The sequence below is a fragment of the Myxine glutinosa genome, chromosome 3 (assembly GCF_964187855.1).
Source record: "Myxine glutinosa chromosome 3, kmMyxGlut1.1, whole genome shotgun sequence".
Lineage (NCBI taxonomy): Eukaryota > Metazoa > Chordata > Myxini > Myxiniformes > Myxinidae > Myxine > Myxine glutinosa.
This window is the reverse complement of record NC_136263.1, coordinates 156,606,147-156,626,065: the sequence shown is the minus strand read 5'-3', so window position 1 is coordinate 156,626,065 and position 19,919 is coordinate 156,606,147. Positions and strand designations below refer to the sequence as shown.

The 19,919-nt window shown below is 40.1% G+C and overlaps 1 protein-coding gene across 1 annotated transcript in view; it reads right to left on the bottom strand.

The window, feature by feature from the left end:
* LOC137423107 (uncharacterized) overlaps positions 1–19,919 on the bottom strand; it is a 138,922-nt gene that overhangs the window by 23,585 nt on the left and 95,418 nt on the right. Inside the window, exons 7-9 of the mRNA XM_068109921.2 lie at positions 16,342–16,477; positions 9,544–9,599; positions 9,218–9,279 (exon numbers count right to left, since the gene is read on the bottom strand). Of these exons, the coding sequence (XP_067966022.2) occupies positions 9,218–9,279; positions 9,544–9,599; positions 16,342–16,477 (254 nt within the window). The remainder of the gene's footprint in view (positions 1–9,217; positions 9,280–9,543; positions 9,600–16,341; positions 16,478–19,919) is intronic.

The window sequence follows — 19,919 nt, the reverse complement described above, 5'->3', positions numbered from 1 at the left end:
TCATTATGAGTATTGTACCACAACAAATTGCTTATTGCATGGAAATCAAGGGAGGCACAAAAAGCGCCCTTTCCTTTTTTTGAGATGGTTTCTCTGTATGCAACTTTAACATGAGGACTGAAAATTCGTTTCTTGGCTTCTACTGGTAATATATATATATATATATATATATATATATATATATATATATATATATATATATATATATATATATATATATATATATATATATAGTTACATTTGTTGGGGGTAGACAATGATTACATTCGAGCCAGGCGGAATTTGTATCGGTAGTGTGCTCCGACTATCGTGAAGAAGAAGAAACCCCATGTATCATAAGTAGGAAATTTGTTTAGACCGGATGTCGTGTAAGCGTGTATCTTTGTCCCCATGAGAGGGGTGGGGTTATGTTAATTAGTTAGGGATTATGGGTAATTAATCCCATGTATGTAATGGCCTCTGTTATTTTCCTCTGTTCCTTATGACAATGCAGCACACACACCAACCAAGAAATCGCGCATTTATAACACGAAATATAAGCAACAGGAACAAGACGTTGAACAATACCGCTGGCACTGCCAGGCACGACATCACCACATCAAGCATTATTTTGTTATCGGCATTTCTTTAATAAAGGTCCGCCATTGGTTTGATCGCCTTGGAGTTAAAGCTCGCTTGGTCATCTGGGTCGCCCTGCGGTGTTCACTACAGGGCAGACACACAACTACATATATATATATATATATATATATATATATATATATATATATATAATATTAGGGTGGGCTTCAAAAAAGCAAAATGCAGATTTTCTCCGGGACATGGTCTATTTGTGTTCCTTTTGGTGTCAAAGGAAACCACACCAAATTTGAATGGAATCCAATAATATTTAGGGGTGCCACACCAGTGATGAATTTTCCCCCATGCAAAAATAGGAATTCCCATTTTTTGGGCTGTATATACACAAAATAAATACATAATTATATATATACATTAAATATAATATTAAAAATAAATATATAGTAAATATACATTAAATAATAAATATACATAAATACACATTATACATTATATATATACAATATATTATACATACAGTTTTGAGACTTCCTATGATCACTATCTGGGCAATTTTCATGCATGTTTTGTACAGGTTCCCGGGGTCAGGGGTACGCTTTTTTAGTGTAATATGTAGGCCTAACTTATTGACTGTGGCTCTTTTGTAGAGAGTGACCCTGTGGAGTAAGAATTAACAGGATTTTACCCACATTCTTGCTTATTTTGCAGATATGGCATGTGCTAGTACCAGTGTTTCATTGAAAACTCGGGCTCAGGATAATGTGTATCTCATTGGGTCCACTTCTGGAGATGCCATCAAAGGTGCCAAGCTCCAGACTGTGCATCAATCTCTTGTCCTGTTTTTCCATCACCTGAAGAAGGAGAATCGCACTGCCCGGGAGAGTGCAACCCTCACCATTGAAGAGGTTGTGAAGTTCTGGGAAAAAGCTCACCTACCTACAACGACGAAGCAGCACTGCATCCATCGTTTGGAGAGGCTATATGAAGAATGGAGGAGCCTCCAAAAAGGTGCAAAGCGGGGTGGTGCGACCCAAGAGAAAAAGGAAGCATCCTTCAAGGCCTCCTTGGAGAAGACGTTTGATCTTAGGCATGCAGATTCGGAGGCCATAATCACCAACCCTGAGGACAGGAAGTTTCTTCATGATCAATTCTCAGAGAGGAAGGCTTCAATGGGATCTGTAGACACTGTGTTGGAAGCAAAAACGTTCTTGTGTGTTTGAAAGATCAGCAGCCACGAGATGATTATCGTGAACTCCTAGAACTGACTGTCATCTACATGGGAGGAATCCCACCTCGTGGAATCCGGATCATGGCTCCAGGAGCAATGCACAGAGCCAGATGGATGGCAAAAGCACTATATTCACTACAGGTGTTCATGTTTCGGTCAGAGTTCCACTTGACACTTCGAGAGGCGAGAGAACTCCGAGCCTTCAACATTTTTGTCTGCCTTGTGTATGTACAGACTTGGTTTCAGGCTCCACAAGCTATTGAGGCTCCCCTGAATGACATTAACCTCTTCAAGAAGTTGGAAAAGTTTGAACAAATCAATCAGAAGATGGCTCAGGCAGCCTTGAAGGCACTTGGCCGCCACACGTGGTACATGAGCCCAGTACTAGTGGCATTTGCATTATTTGACACCAGAATTGACAAAGAAAGCAAGATCAATATGATTGAAGCATTGAAAAATGACGGTGAAAACCCCTCTCCAAAGAGACCAGCTATCAAACGAGGAACCGCCCTGTCAATCGCTGGCCTCATAACAAAACACACCAAGCATTTCTTCAGCATCCTAGGGACCCCAACTGATTGGATGGATAAGGATCCTGGTTCATGGGAGCAAGAAACCAGCTTTCAGGAAGCAAAGAAAGCCGCCAGTGGCTCAGTCGTGGTGAACGACAGGGCAGAAAGGGGTGTCGCATTGATACAAGACTACAATAAGCTCCTTACAAAGGATGAAGAGCAAAAGCAAGCTCTGCTCCAAGTTGTTGCTGCTCACAGGAAGATGTACCCCGATGCCAAGAAGGCAACAGTGGTGAAACAGGCCCAGAAATAGGAGTTACATTTCTCATTATATTTGGGTTTTTTAATATTATGTGATATGGTGTCTCTTCATTTTATGAACTGAACATTTGGATTGTTATCATTGAATTTGAGTTTTCATAGCAATATAGTGCTATTTGTGCAGCTATTGTAACTTGTGTTTGCGAGAATACAAAGAAAGTGAGTGGAGGGTGGATTTTCATAAAACAAACTTCTGGTTTTGCTTTCGATCCATATATAGAAAAGTTTTGTAGACACCTTTAGTTTGAAGGCTGATGTGGCACCCGTAAATAAAATCAGCTTGCTTTCATATTTGGTGTCTTTTCATTTTGGAACAAAAGGAACAACATAAAGCCATGTCCCAGTAAATATTTAAAAAAAATTATTTTGAGCACCACCCTTATATATATATATATATATATATATATATATATATATATATATATATATATATATATATATATATATATATATATATATATAATTATACAGACTTGGCATTTAATATGGAATATTTTTTTTGTGGGGGTGAACTTACTTTTCAAGATGTCTTAGAACCAAAAGTTCATTGGAATTATGTTGAAATTATTCTAGATTTTGTTAATGTGACCTTTAAAAGAAACAAAAGCCACATTTGACATTTCGAAACAAATAAATTGATCCTTGAAAGTGATGTAAACTGATATCGAACTCAATTCATGGACAGTACTGTGTTAAACTTCTGTACGTTTTCCAGAAGTATCTCTTCATTTTGCACATTAGCCAAAAAAAATTTCAACAAAAACAAAAGTTAAATTACGACTCGCATCACGGACAGTAAAGTTACAGTTCAGTACTTCGTGTAATGCCCACGAGCATTCAGGAGAGCACGTACACGTTGAGGCATGCTGTTCACGAGATTTGCCAACGTTTGGACAGGAATTGCTTGCCATGCAGTGACAATAGCCTGCTGCAATTCACGCACAGAGGTCGGCTGCTGGTCCAAGTGGTCAATTTGACGCGTTAATTCTGCCCACAAGTTCTCTATGGGATTCATATCCAGGGACATGGCAAGCCACTCCATATGCTCTACACCATGGTCAGCAAGAAAGTGTTGGATCATGCGAGCACGATGAGGCCGTGCATTGTCATCTTGGAAGACAAAGTTTCCTCGAAAGGCTGCACGAGCAAATGGAAGCAATGTTTCTTCCAGAATGGCCCTGTACTTGAACTGGTTCAGGTTTCCATTCAGAACAACCAGGTCAATTTTTCCCCCTGCATGAAAAGCAGCCCAAATGGTCACCCCACCACCTCCAGCTTGGACTCTTGGCAGTATACAATCTTTGTTGTAGGCTTCATGCACTTGTCTGCGCACTCGTACGCGGCCATCTTGACGATAGACCAGAAATCTAGACTGGTCACTGAAGATCACGTGATTCTAGTGTCCTGGCTGCCATTGACGGTGTTCTCTGGCCCACTGCAATCGGCGCTGGCGGTGTTGTCTGGTCAGGCGTTGCTTTCTCAGGGGACGCCTGGCACGATAGCCTGCTTGAACCAGTCGTTGGTTGACTAGCCTTCTGGATACAGGCACATTTGTCAGTTGCTGCCACTCATCCCTAAGCCGATTAGCTGACTTGGTACGGCCATTGCGGACTAACCGGTGCAGCTGGCGATCAGCCCTCCTTGTGGTTCTGCGGGGACATCCTGGCCTCGGTATTGGAGTAGGGACACCCCTCTGAGCATTTCGTTTCAGGATCTTTGACACCTGACCTTGAGTGATGCCATACTGCCGAGCAATAGCACGCTGTTTCATGCCGTAATTTCGTAAAGCCACCACTCCATGACAAACAGCATTGTCGAGTTGACGGACCATCTCCAGAGGAAGCTGCAATAACTTTTGGAGACATGCAGCAGTTGTTTTCCACTAACACAGAACGCATCAATCCTTGTATACCCAACTGTGAAGCCAATCATCAAATGCACCTGTCCGTACATTTTGCCACGCCACCTGTGATATAATCCTGTTGTTGACTTCTTGCTGTGACAGACAATCAGTGACATGGTTCTTTCAACAAATAAATCACCAAAGTGTAAAAGAAACTCACCAGATTGATATACTGAGTTAAGAAAGTAAACCCAAGTCAAGAAAAAAAAAATATTCCATATTAAATGCCAGGTCTGTATATATATATATATATATATATATATATATATATATATATATATATATACAGTCACGTGAAAAAGTAAGTACACCCCATGTAAAGTTTTGACTTTTTCAACATATTTCAACATACATCCATTTGATCTTCATTTCAACAATATTGATAGATAATGGTGATATAATAAAACAAATATAATGAAACATTTACATTTTGTAGTCCATTGTATAATTTAAATAAACATAATTGCAAATTTCGCATGTGGAAAAAGTAAGTACACCTCTACATTTATCACTACTTCAAATACCTAAAATTAGAATCAGGTGCACCAGCTCAGGTGCAAATGATTAGAACATCCTAAGAGAGGATTTGGAGGAACCTGTCTTATTTAAACCTCAGACATTTATTTTGGTTTGCTCTTTGTTGTTGAAGTGGGCGGCGTCACCATGCCTAGATCAAAAGAGCTCTCTGAGGCCTTCAGAAAGAAGGTTATGGATGCCTACGTGTCTGGGAAGGGATTTAAAAAGATCTCCAAACAATTTGAAATCAATCATTCGACTGTCCGGAAGATCATCTACAAGTGGAAAGATTCCAATCAACTGCCAACTTGTTCAGGCCAGGCCGCCCCAGCAAGTTCAGCCCGAGAGCAGACCGCAAGATGCTGAAAGAAGTCTCTAAGAAGCCCAGAATGTCATCACGGGACCTACAGGTAGCTCTTGCCACTGTTGATGTCAAAGTGCACGAGTCGACCATTAGAAAGAGGCTGCACAAATTTGATCTACATGGGAGGTGTGCCAGGAGGAAACCTTTGCTGTCCAGAAAGAACATCAGGGCAAGACTAAAGTTTGCCAATGAACACCTAGGCAAAGACCAGCACTTCTGGAACAATGTGCTCTGGACAGATGAGTCAAAGGCAGAGCTATTTGGCCACAGTACCAGAAGACATGTTTGGCGAAAACCAAAGACAGCATTTGACCACAAGAACCTGATACCAACTGTAAAGCATGGTGTTGGAAATATTATGGTTTTGGGCAGTTTTGCTGCATCAAGGCCTGGGCAGCTCACCATCATAGAATCCACTATGAATTCTTCATTGTACCAGAGGGTGCTTGAGGATAATGTGAGGCCATCTGTCGGAAAGTTGAAGCTCAACCGAAGGTGGACCTTGCAACATGACAATGACCCTAAACATACCAGTAAATCCACCAAGGAATGGCTGAAAAGAAAGAAATGGAGGGTTCTGGAATGGCCAAGTCAAAGCCCGGATCGAAATCCCATCGTGATGTTGTGGGGGGATTTGAAACGAGCTGTGCATGCATGAAACCCCTCAAACATTGCACAGCTGAAATAATTCTGCATGGAGGAGTGGGCAAAAATTTCTCCCAGTCGATGTCAGAGACTGGTAGACAGTTATAAGAAACGCCTACTTGAGGTTGTTTCTGCCAAAGGGTGCAATACCACCTATTAGAGCCAAGGGTGTACTTACTTTTTACACATGCGAAATTTGCATTTATGTTTGTTTAAATCATACAATTGACTACAAAATGTAAATGTTTCATGATATTTGTTATATTATATCACCTTTATCTTTCAATATTGTTGAAATGAAGATCAAATAGCTGTGTGTTGAAATATGTTGAAAAAGTCAAAACTTTACATGGGGTGTACTTACTTTTTCACGTGACACTGTATAATGTATATATATATATATATATATAAACACACAGACTTTATATATTGGCCCTTCAAAATATTGGAAAAAAAATTCTGACATGCTGGCTCAATGGACGTTGGTGGTAGGGTCTGGTTGGGTGCCCTGCGGTATGGAGACCCTCATATAAAGGGGCCTTTTCTATGCCCCTGGCATTTTACCCAAGAATGTCCCTTCTTTTCTCTAGTTTGCGACATGGCACATCCCACATAAAGGGGCCTTTTCTAAGCCCCTGGCATTTTTGACAAGATGCATTTTAAATACGAACAAAATGCATTTGTTCATGGTGCAAGACTTTATTCAAGACCATATAAAAGACTTGATAAAGTAAGGGAAAAAACAAATTCAACCCAGACAGGATTTGAACTGACAATCCCCAGCTTGGGAGTCTGATTCTTTATCCATTAGTTCAGTTCAGAAAAGTTCATATAAAGGGGCGCCCTACATCTAGCAAAAAAAAAAACATTTACTTCTTCATGCAGCTGTATGAATCAAATTGGCACCCCTTTATATGAACTTTTCTGGAGCAATTCTTGGTTCCTCCTCAGAACACAAGGGTAGCCCAGCATGCACATGAGATTTTTTGAATGCCCCTTATTTTCTATTGTTTGGCATTTTCTACAAGCTATGGAATGTCTCCTTTTCTATACTTTGCCACATGGCACATACCCTTATATAAAGGGGCATTTTCAATGCCCCTGGCATTTTACCCAATAATATATTACCAATCCCAGATCCTTCTCCTGTATGACACGCTGCCATATTGTCCCTTGCATTATGCAATCACTTTCAGGATTAAATAAAAAATTAAAATATGTAAACAAGAAATATGTCGAGCATGGCATGATACTTTTGAAATCCCTAAAATAAGTTGTTGACCTTTGGCCTATGTTTACCTTTTGGCATCAAAAAGAATTGGTGGTTGAATTCAGTGATCTGATATGCAAATCCTCTTCAAATTTCAAGTCAATCGGATGAAAATTGAGGATTTGAGAAATTTCACTGATGTTGCTGACGTTTGGCCTGTGTTAACCTTTTGGCATATGTTGACCTGATAAATTATAATTTGTGGTTCAATTCAATGATCAAGTATGCAAATCCTCTTCAAATTTCAAGTCAATCAGATGAAAACTGACAATTTTAGAAATTTGGCCTATGTTAACCTTTTCACCTTTAGACCTCAAAATAATTAGTGGCTGAATTCAGTGATGGGATATGCAAATCGTGTTCAAATTTCAAGTCAACCGGATGAAAAGTGAGGATTTTAGAAAAATTGTGACCTGTGAGGTACTAGATCGAGTCTCGACTAAGAGCTAACACATTAATCACAAAAAAAACATAAACAGACACATAAAACATATAATGAAGGGAGTGGGAGACAATATGGGGGGTGGGGGGGGGGGGGGGAGAGAGAGAAGCACACAACAACAGTAGAGAACAGGGAACTGGGAGATCTGTGGGAGGGAGAGGGTTTGGGGGGGGGGGCAGGGGAAGGGGAGGGGAGGTATAAAACAAATGGACAGTGCAAGGACTTCCAGGAAAGAAGTTGGTATTTCAAAAAAGACGATCTGGGGTGGATTTACATGGGTAGTAAAGATCAAGATTTTGGATGGGGGATGATAAGAGATGGTGGTGAACAGCTGTTTTAACGACCTGGAGGGAGGAGTGGGATTGAAGAGAGTGAGGGAGTTTGTTCCAGAGGTGGGAGAAAATAGGAATGAAAGAGTGAAGGTGAGCAGAGAGTCTTGATTTGGGCAGTTTTACCAGAAGAGGGTTTCTGGCAGATATTGTGCGACCTGAAGGAATATTTGGGGGACAGAGCACAGACAGAGCTGGGGAGCTAGGCCGGAGAGGAGTCGGTAGAAGACAGAAAGACCACCTACGTGCCTGTTTGTATTGACATACAGACAAACAAACAGAATAACGCACAAGACCAACCAATATACTGTACTTGAAAAATCTTCGATTTTCGCAAGTAATAAAAGCATAGCTATGTACATTAGCTCTCAAATGGTTTACATAAAATATAGACCCGAATTATGTCATAATGTTTTCCACTCGGATTAATTTGCAGGTCATGTATGATCAAGCATTCAGTAGCATTAAAATATCTGGTGTCCACATCCATGCCACAAAAATATATAACAATGCACAATGCACATCATTTGTGATGTCATCAAAATAGTGTTTTGATTTATGCTCATGTTCACTCGGCATCTTTTATTTTTTGAGCTGTTCCGCAAAACATTACATTCTCAAATGTATATTTGAGAATGCTGCAAATTTTGACCTGGACCTTTAGTTTGTAAACCACAAAAAAAAAAAAAAAACACCTTTAGAGGCCATTTTTCCCCGCAAGCGGGGGTTGGCCTTTTTCGGGCACCGTGGTTGTTGTTGTTTTTTGGTCCCCCTTTTTGAAGCAATGTTTTACGGCCGGATGCCCTTCCTGCCGCCAACCCTGTTTGTCGCCTTTTACAACAACGCAGGGAATTTCCAGTGAACTGGTACTCAATTTGCCAACCTCAGAAGGAATGATAGGCTGAGTCAACCCTCCCTGGTGTTAATTCAGCGATCGACCGGGATTCGAGCCCACGATCCTAGGATCCTAAGCTGGCACCCTAGCCGCGAAGCCAACGCCAAGCTTGTAAACCACAGATAAACAATTATTTTGTGTATATAAACAATCTTTCTTGGGCTGTTTTTGCTAAGCTTATTTTGAATTTTTAGAACAGAACTTTTCTCTTACCTTTCGTGTGAGGTTTCGTTTGAGTTCACTCTTTGCTTCCTTCTCTTCTTCTGAATTTCTTTCTGAAAGAAGTCCACAAGTATAAATGTCAGATATGTCAATCTCCTGGCACCTTTACCTTTGTTTCCATTCGGGATTTTTTAAATTTTATTTTGAACATGCTGAACTTTTGGTTTCAACATTAAGAAGGCATTATCTTGGTTACCAAACCAAAAATGATGACAGAGGCTAAGACTATTTTCTTAGGACAGAATAACTAGGTGTTGGTCGTTATGGTTTCTGGTTGAAATGTCATTCATGTTTGTGGCTTGAGTATCACTACTCACCTTTCAAAATGTTCCTTTGCTTAAGTTCGTTTGCAGACGGCCTTTGGCTGAGATGTCTGAGGGGGTGAAGGAGTGGGGGGGGGGGGGGGGGGAGGGGGAGCATGGAGGAGGGGAGGGGGAGGAAGGGTAAATCAAAGGGATCAGACAATTTCTCAACACGCCATATTGAGCATACAGCAACAAAAAATTAATGTATTTATTGTGTGTGCAATATGTTCGGGTAATGATTGGTTGCTGTTTGACTTAAACATTACAAGTCTCCATCGATGATCTAATGATTTGAAAACATTTATTTTTACGATGACATATTTGCTTGATCGTCTTCCATAAGCCATTTCCAAACATCAGTATGAGCCATTTTTGATTCGTCATTTAATCATGGGCCATTTACTTATTACCTCGGCAATTTGGTGAAATGTTTAAACTTTTCACAACTTTTTAGGTCATCTCATCTCGATTCTCGTTAAGATGAACTTATAAAATGGGTCGTCATGTCCGGATGTCTGTCCCTCCGTTTGTCTGGTCGGCCGTCCATTACCTTTTTGCTATTCTTGCTATTCCTCCCTTATCAATCAGCTGATTGTGCTGAAACCTGACACATGAATACAAGAGAGTAGCCCACACAAACGCTGAGGCTTTGAATTTTCGATTCCAGATCATGGGGACTCCCAAGGGGTAGGAGGGTTAACCTGCCCCCCCTCGAACTTCGAATACATATTCGTCCCGTATTCAAAAACCGATTGCTTAAAAATCCCCGATCCAGCCCTTATACTCGATGTTCCACAGGATCACTCAGTCTTAGATTTTCCTCTTAGTATTTTTTGAATTTGGATCATGGGGGCTCCCAGGGAGAGTGGGGGTGTTACATTATAACATGGGGGGTGTTGCCCCTGAAACTTCGGATCACTCCTTATCCCTTATTTACCAACTGATTGTTCTGAAACCTGATATAGCCCTTCTACTCGATTGTCTGTTGGATCCGTCGGTCATAGTTTTTTTTTCAATTTCGGATCAGGGGGCTCCCAGGTGGTTTCTCTCTAATCAGCAGATGTCTGAAGTACACAACCTCAGGAGATGACCGTCAGCTCACTCGGGTCTATTTCTGTTATAACATGCTGTATTGGCCAAACTTCACTCCTCACCCACCCCACCCTCACCCACCCTCATACAAAATATGCAGTTGAACATTGCATCCACAATTTAATACCATATTGCTGGAGCACCCTTATAGTTGTTAAAACTTGTGCCAAAGAAATATTGGTTCCACAAAATTAGCACAGACATGAGTCAGCTTGTCAGGAATTTCACATTTTTGCAAACGTATTCATGTGGAAAAAAAACAATGTTTTTCGAGAAGGAAAGAACATTGTATTATCTTCTAAATAACAGATATGTTTCATTCAGTGCTCGTGTCATTTAATTGTCATACAGAGATGGCTCCGAAGTGTCCATGATGCTATGAACAAAACTACAACAGCACTCGGTAGAGCGCATACATCCGCCAAGCTGAGCAGTTTATGTTTTGTATCGCACTGATAGGCCAGATCTTGATCCGGACCTGAACCAAGATCTAATTGACTTGTTCTTGTAATCTAATCTAATCAATCCACATAGTTTTGTCATAATCGGTCCATAACTTTTTAAAATATCATCATTATATATATATATATATATCATTTTTGGCCTCATCTGTTAATTGTGAGGAATCACTTAAATAAAGAAAAAATTGTTTTATCCGGATTCGGATCTTCACCAAAATCGAATCGATTGACCTTGTCACACACCCAACCTGTCCACCAAGTTTAGTCCGAATCCGTCCACAACTTTTTGAGATATCGTGATCTACATGGCTTTTCCCCTATATCGTAATGGTGTAGAATGACGTAAAAAAAATCTAGTATGCCGATCCGTATCTTCACCAAAATGGAATCATTTCATCCTTGTCACACACCCAACCTTGCCACCAAATTTCGTCCGAATCTTTCTCCCGTTTTGAGATAACCTGTTCACAAACAAGTAGACAAGAAGGCGTCAGGCGGTAGGTAGCCTGACAGGTATGACGAAAATTGTCACTGTCACCTTCACCTTTGACCTACATCGTCAAAAAACATTGACAGCCTCACGTTTTCCTTCAGAACCATCTGGTAAAGTTTGACGAAGATAGCTGAAAGCATTCACGAGTTATCACACTCACAGACAGACAAACAAACAAACAAGAAGACGTCATGCAGAACACGATACTTGCAAAATCCGCCCCCAACCCCCAAGAAAAAAAATTCCATTGATACAGCAAATTGTCCATTTCATCAAGATTAAAATTGACAATCTTGATCAAAGCTCAGGTCAACAGGAAGAAAAGTGACGATTTTTCAGACGAAAAATGATGATTTTGTAAAATTTACCTTGAGTTAACCTTTGACCTTTTGACCTCAAAAATATTTAGTTTCCCTATTTAGTGACTCAATGTGCAAATGCTGTTCAATTTTTAAGTCAATCGGATGAAAATTGAGGATTTTAGAAAGAGCCTGGTGCTTAATTGGCTTGGCGGTTAGGGTGCCGGCTTGGGATCCTAGGATCCTGGGTTTGAATCCCGGTCGATCGCTCAATTAACACCAGGGGGGTTGACTCAGCCTGTCATCCTTCCGAGGTCGGCAAATTGAGTACCAGCTTGCTGGGATGAATGATCGTGGTGTGTACCACGGTTTAGAATAGGTACACCGTATTCCCGCGCATCATAAGAGGCGACTAAGGGTTGGCGGCAGGAATGGCATCCGGCCATAAAAACACTGCCTCAAACAGGGAACCATGATTGTCATGGGGCCCGCAAGGCCAACCCTCGCTCTAGCGGGGAAAATGGCCTTAAAACGATCATTCATTCATTTCATATTAGAAACTTGGCCTATGTTGACCTTTTGGCCAATGTTGACCTCAAAAATAGTTGGTGGTTGAATTCAGTGACCATTTATGTAAATCCTCTTAGAATTTCAAGTCAATCAAATGAAAATTGGTGATTTTAGAAATTCTGCCTATGTTGACCTTTTGGCCTATGTTCACCTAAAATATAATTTGTGGTTGAATACAGTGACCAGATATGCATGTCATCTTCAAATTTCAAGTCAATTGGATGAAAATTGAGGATTTTAGAAATTTGGCCTATGTTGACCTGAAATATACTTGGTGGTTGAATCCAGTGACCAGATATGCAAGTCATCTTCAAATTTCAAGTCAATTGGATGAAAATTGAGGATTTTAGAAATTTGGCCTATGTTGACCTTTTGGCCATTGTTGACCTTTTTGGTCTATGTTGACCTCAAAAATACTTGGTGGTTGAATTCAGTGACCAGATATGCAAGTTCTCTTCAAATTTCAAGTCAATCGGATGAAAATTGAGGATTTTAGAAATTTGGTAAAGTTTGTGACCTTTGACCTATGTTGACCTTTTGACCCCAAAAACAAAAGGCTTCTTGCTTTTGACCAACTCTACGATTTGGTGAAGTTTCGTGAAGATCGGTTGAAAATTTGTGACCTGAAGGCCGGTGACAAACAAACAAACAGACAGACAAACAGACAGACAAACAAACAGACAGACAGACAGAACCACAAACGCAAACGACCAATATACTTGAAAAATCTTCGATTTTGCATGTAACAAACAAACATACAAACGAGACTGATGATATGACAGTGATTAAAATTTTTCACAGACGGGTGAAAACATAAAGTCACCTGAAAAAGTAAGTACACCCCATGTAAAGTTTTGACTTTTTCAAAATATTTCAACATACAGCTATTTGATCTTCATTTCAACAATATTGATAGATAACGGCGATATAATATAACAAATATCATAAAACATTTACATTTTGTTGTCCATTGTATAATTTTAAAAAGCATAAATGCAAATTTCGCATGTGGAAAAAGTAAGGACACCCCTACATTTATCACTACTTCAAATACCTAATATTAGAATCAGGTGCACCAGCTCAGGTGCAAATGATTAGAACATCGTTAGAGAGGATCTTGGAGGAACCTGTCTTATTTAAACCTCAGACATTTAGTTTGGTTTGCTCTTTGTTGTTGAAGTGTGCGGCATCACCATGCCTATATCAAAAGAGCTCTCTGAGGCCTTCAGAAAGAAGGTTATAGATGCCTACGAGTCTGGGAAGAGATTTAAAAAGATCTCCAAGCAATTTAAAATAAGATTCCAAAGGAGAAGATTCCAAACAACTGCCAACTTGTTCAGGCCAGGCCCTTCCAGCAAGTTCAGCCCGAGTGCAAACCGCAAGATGCTGAAAGAAGTCTCTAAGAACCCCAGAATGTCATCACAGGATCTACAGGTAGCTCTTGCCACTGTTGATGTCAAAGTGCACGAGTCTACCATTAGAAAGAGGCTGCACAAATTTGATCTACATGGGAGGTGTGCCAGGAGGAAACCTTTGCTGTCCAGAAAGAACATCAGGGCAAGACTAAAGTTTGCCAATGAACACCTAGGCAAAGACCAGCGCTTCTGGAACAATGTGCTCTGGACAGATGAGTCAAAGGTAGAGCTATTTGGCCACAGTACCAGAAGACATGTTTGGCGAAAACCAAAGACAGCATTTGACCACAAGAACCTGATACCAACTGTAAAGCATGGTGGTGGAAATATTATGGTTTGGGGCAGCTTTGCTGCATCAGGGCCTGGGCAGCTCACCATCATAGAATCCACTATGAATTCTTCTTTGTACCTGAGGGTGCTTGAGGATAATGTGTGGCCATCTGTCAGAAAGTTGAAGCTCAACCGAAGTTGGACCTTGCAACATGACAATGACCCTAAACATACCAGTAAATCCACCAAGGAATGTCTGAAAAGAAAGAAATGGAGGGTTCTGGAATGGCCAAGTCAAAGAGCGGATCTAAATCCCATCGAGATGTTGTGGGGGGATTTGAAACGAGCTGTGCATGCAAGAAACCCCTCAAACATCGCACAGCTGAAAGAATTCTGCATGGAGGAGTGGGCAAAAATTTCTCCCAGTCGATGTCAGAGACTGGTAGACAGTTATAAGAAACGCCTACTTGAGGTTGTTTCTGCCAAAGGGGGCAATACCACCTATGAGAGCCAAGGGTGTTCTTACTTTTTCCACATGCGAAATTTGCATTCATGTTTATTTAAATTATACAATGGACAACAAAATGTAAATGTTTCATGATATTTGTCATATTATATCACCTTTATCTGTCAATATTGTTGAAATGAAGATCAAATAGCTGTATGTTGAAATATGTTGAAAAAGTCAAAACTTTACATGGGGTGTACCTACTTTTTCACGTGACTGTAACCTCCATCCACTTTCTGTGATGGAGGTAAGCATATTGCTACATTATAACATGGGAATACAAAACCAAATGTACAATCAACTTAACTGCACAGATCTTACGGGTAGGATTTTTCTTTTTCTTCCCTTTCATGGCAACCGTTGGTCCGATTGACACAATTTCCACCATCTTATGCGACTACACGTTTAATTTTTTAAATGATAATTATGACGTCATCAGTCACGTGGTATGGGCGCCATCTTGGAAAATACCAAAAATGCTATGGACGTGATACCAAAAAAGGAAAAGGAAGGAAGGTTCGTGTGTGGATACATGGGCACATGTGGCAAAAAATGCCAACTTGTGACATTAGTTATCTTCGCACAGAGGGCAGGATCACACAGGTATCCTTTGTTGTCGATTAGCCATCACAGCAACGATTGTTATTCCCATCTGCAAAGCGCCAGGTCTTGTATGCAAGTAAATATTAAAGGTGGCAGAGAGATCCTTGAAAATATTTGTCATGTTGTTTTGCTATTAATCTCACCAGTGACTTAAAGTTGATGAAACCATTCAATATGTAGTCTTTATGATCATAAGTTATCTGCCCAATTAAATTGGAGAATTTTGGCAACATGACAGGAAGTCCATGTTTTAAACAAATTGTCAAATATGATTAGTACAAGTAAGTTACTGGTCCATTTAAGTTAAGGTAGCTAAGAAACACCATGCATGCTTATTTATTTTAATGTTGGACACCAGCAGAATACTTGGCTCAAAGTATTCTGCTGGTGTCCAACAAACACCGATCCACCATAATCGGGTTAATTGTTTCCGTAAAATAGCTGTCTTTTCCAGTTTTGTTAATTACTGTAAAATACAGTAAGTCTCAGGTACATCAAACAAACAAGGAATATTATTACAGGTCTACAGGTTACAGGTCTTCCAATGACACAGTACGTATAGGCCTCAGGCTTCATGCCTCACCTTCAGGCCGCTTCGGACAAATTAGCCCAGGTTTTTAGATACAGAAGTATTGTTTTTGTAATAATAATAATAATAATAACGTTAATAATAATATAGTAAATATAATCATAACACTGCAATCCCTTTGTCGTGACTGCAAAGCTACTGGATTGAAGCGGTGTATGGTTGGTTCATTGTTGACTCCAAACCAGTGTCTCAATGCAATCTCCATTTCCATGGTGACAGACACCTTAGACTTAGAGCCTTACAGTACTTCAAAAAAAAATTATATTTACATTATTTGTTAAATGGTATCCTCAACCAGGTCATACAATCCTCTTCATCTAAATTATCAAACAAGCCCGACTACGCCGCTGTTAGACTTTCGGTCTTGTTTGTTTACAAGTGTTCTCTGCAAGCTTTTCTTTGAGCAAAATCAATAAATTTTAGAGTTGAACACAGCGCAGTGATCAAAGACTGAGTAATAGAATGAGTGGAATGAGTAATAAAAAGGCTACATAAGCGTTGAGCACAAACCGTGTGAGTTCGGTGCCGATAATCCTCTTGGCCTGCTGCCACCCATCACGGGGAAGTGACTGTGTGCCACCTTTATGTGCCTTGTTGCCCAAATAAATTGCCAGAGAGTCAGTCCGGGCAATCTTGTTCACAAAGTCTGCGATGGTGGAGTTGATGACATAACAATAAAGATAGTCACAAAATAAAAGACATTCAAAATAAAATCAATAACTCTTCGTCATTTAAACAGTAAATCAAGAACTTGTGTTCATTCATGTTGTGAAATAATCTGAATTATGATCACCAATTCAGTGGCTTGGCATTGGAACCCAGTTAACAAAGTTATAATCAATTAAAAACTATTTATGAAACGTTTTGCAATTTTTGCAGGAATAGAGAGTTTAGGGTCTACTCTACTACCAATGCATTTACTTTAATACCAGTAAACTGCATAGAGAAATAGTTGTTTCTCTACCTGACAGCCTGAAAGGGAATGAGATGCCGTGTCACATGCCCTGATGTTACCGGCGACAAGCAGTTGTTAACAAGCAGTTAACAGAAATATAAAAAAATGTAGAACTTGAGTTCCTGAAAAGCGCTTCTCTCGAAGGATAACCATGTGACAATTCCTAAAATCTTTAAGGAGAGTTTAAGTAGTAAAGAGTGGGACAAGCTGGGAATGCGTAGTTATTCAACATTTCTCTCGTATCAAATACATTCTAAATTTATAGAACAAACTCTGCTGAGCTTTGATGGAGTCAAGGTCTCCTGCTGAATGTTGTGTCCAGATATTTTTAATCAGTCTTTTGGGAAGTGAAATAAGCTAATCCCTGAACCCCTTTGCTGTTGCATTTGCACCCACAAGCTGCGGAAAAGACCATCTTGCCAAATAATTATCCGCTATGCAAGCACACCTCATTTACATTGATGCCAGTTGTTTTATTTGCCCGTTGTTGCTGACATCAAACATTTTATCATTGGTGAATGCTTCCAGAGAATATGCATGTTTATATCGAGTATAGCAGAGAAAGATGTCCTTCTCAGGAATAGTGGGGCAAGATGCAGGCATCCCCTCTTGCATCCCTCCTCTCCAGACAGACACCTCCTCCCTCCTCTCCCCATAAAAAATCTCCATGGTCCTGGATATATGTTCAGCATCATGAATACCTGCACTTGAGCCCTCTCACTTGATAGTACAGCAGGCAATTTCAAATCAAACAAGAAAGACCAATCAGAGATTGCAGACCCTCGCTAGAACGTGTTTGTGAGGTGTATTTTGTGTGGCGTTTTTGTACATTCTTCCATTATTTTGTACAACCCCACTTTCATCAGGCACACATGGCTCATGACGTCCTCTTTATAAAACTAAATTCAGTATTGTATTTTAAATATATACAAGTCAGGAGACAACGATGGTTCACGAGCGAGCTGTATTCAATGACAAAGGACGGACTATAACCGAAACAGGCCCGGACAGGCCAGGCCCGGAAATGTCAAAACAAAGGTTACTGACCTTGAAATGAGATAGAAAAGAATGTATAATCAGTTATGAGGTTAGTTAGCTACACAATACCGAAAATTTGGTGAAAAAGGAAATGAAAAAAAAAAATCGAGCACCGTGGGGCTGGCTAGACACATGACATTGGCCTAACCAAATATCGAAACCCCTGTCAGATTCCACCAACTTCCTCGGAGAAGATGTAGCTTGAACTCGATTACCCCCTAAAAAGACATCTTTTCCGGGCGTGGCTCCGCTCACTCTCGGCAGAACACAACTAGATCATGATATCAACCTCCCACCCAAGTTTCATCAAGATTGGATGATATCATCGGGTAGTTATGCTGCGGACAGACAGACAGAAAGACACACACACAGACAGACAGACACACATACATGACGAATGTAGTGGTCACTTGATAACTCGTGAACCAATATTTAAATGAGGCTGTCCCAGGGGTCTTTTGAGTCCCGGGGTCTTTTGCATCCTTAAATATTGATCGGTGGACCTTAAATACCTGCACACACCTCTGGGTTGTCTAGTCTGGGTTTGAATCTCAGCCCAGCTACAAACTGTTGTTAAACCGGGTGTCTTGTCTGCTATCATTGATCGGTGGACCTTAAATATCCCACGGTGTCTTTTGCGAGGAGCAGGTGAGCTATTGCCAGCAACCTGACCAAGTTACAAAATTCCTGCCCTATCACTGTGAAGGTAAAGGCACACCACTTAGTATAATCCTTCCCATGGAGCTGCTTTTGCAGCATTGAATCTGCCTTTGGTCAGAACACCAGAAGGAAGAAAGACCTCCATACACTCCTGTAACAATTGCAAAATGGCTCATCAATCCTACAGCAATTTTACCAAACCTTCTACATAGTTATTTTCGATTCATGAACAGGATTAAATAATTAAATCGATACATGTGGGAAAATTACATGCCCAGACCAGGAATGGAATCCTGTTCATTAATCTAATTGCTTCACTACGCCCCCAGTGGTGTCTATAATAGAGGACATGGATTTGTCCCCCCATTGGAGGAAGGCCCTCTCGTGTTCAGCTCCTATGGTTGGCAGCGAGTGACCCGGAATCATTGACGGAAAGAGTGTGGCAATCATATGTGTGGGAAAATTGGATGCTCAGTCAGGGTCACCCAGATAGCTCAGATGGCAGAGCGAGCACTGGTACCGTTTTCCAGAGGACTTGGATTTGATTCCTGGTCTGGGAATGTATTTTCCCACATCTATCAATTTAATAGTTATTTTCGTAAGAGAAAGTATCTGTCTTCCATGAGCCTAGACTTTGTACACGAAATAGAAACCAAGGCTTAAATAATTTAACTGAACACATATAATGTGTTAGAAGTTGACACTTATACGTATAATGTATTAGAGTAATTACACCAAGTAACAGATTGATGAAAGTCATGGAACAGTTTGTACAAGTGTAGTTTTACTTAATAAAATCAGTAAATTACATGTACATGGAAATGTTCTTGATGATGACGAGATGAAATAATGATGAATGAAAGTTAATCAAAATTACCCTCTTTTTTTTTTAACTTGTAAAACGAATGGATATCAGTTTGCAAAAGAGGCGGCCATTGCTAAAAAAAAAAAAAAAAAGGCAACTGAATAAGCCCTAAATTGTTTATGTGAGTTTGGAATCGTTGTCTAGATTATAAATCAAACCTTGAATAAGTCATAACTTCACCGATAGATTGATGAATGACAGACAAAACATCAAGTTAGGCCAAAGTAAGGTCGACAAATAATGGATCAAATCAACACCACACATTAATCGAGGTATGCTAACCACCACAGGAAGGAAGGAGAAGTTGACATTTAGAGTGTTAACTCACAGTAATGTCATTAACCCTTCCTCTTTTTCTCCGATGGACAAAGGGTAATTGGCTGAAACATCTGCCTCACCTTGCTTTTCACAGCAGTTAACATACATTTATTTATTTTCAGTAACTTTGTTTTTATTGTCAAGGTTGTACGAAACAAATTTTGTCAAATAGTTTTTTTTGTTTTTTTTGTACACAAGTTCGAAGCTCGTGAAAAAGCTAACATTAATCACACAAAAAGTCAAACCGACACA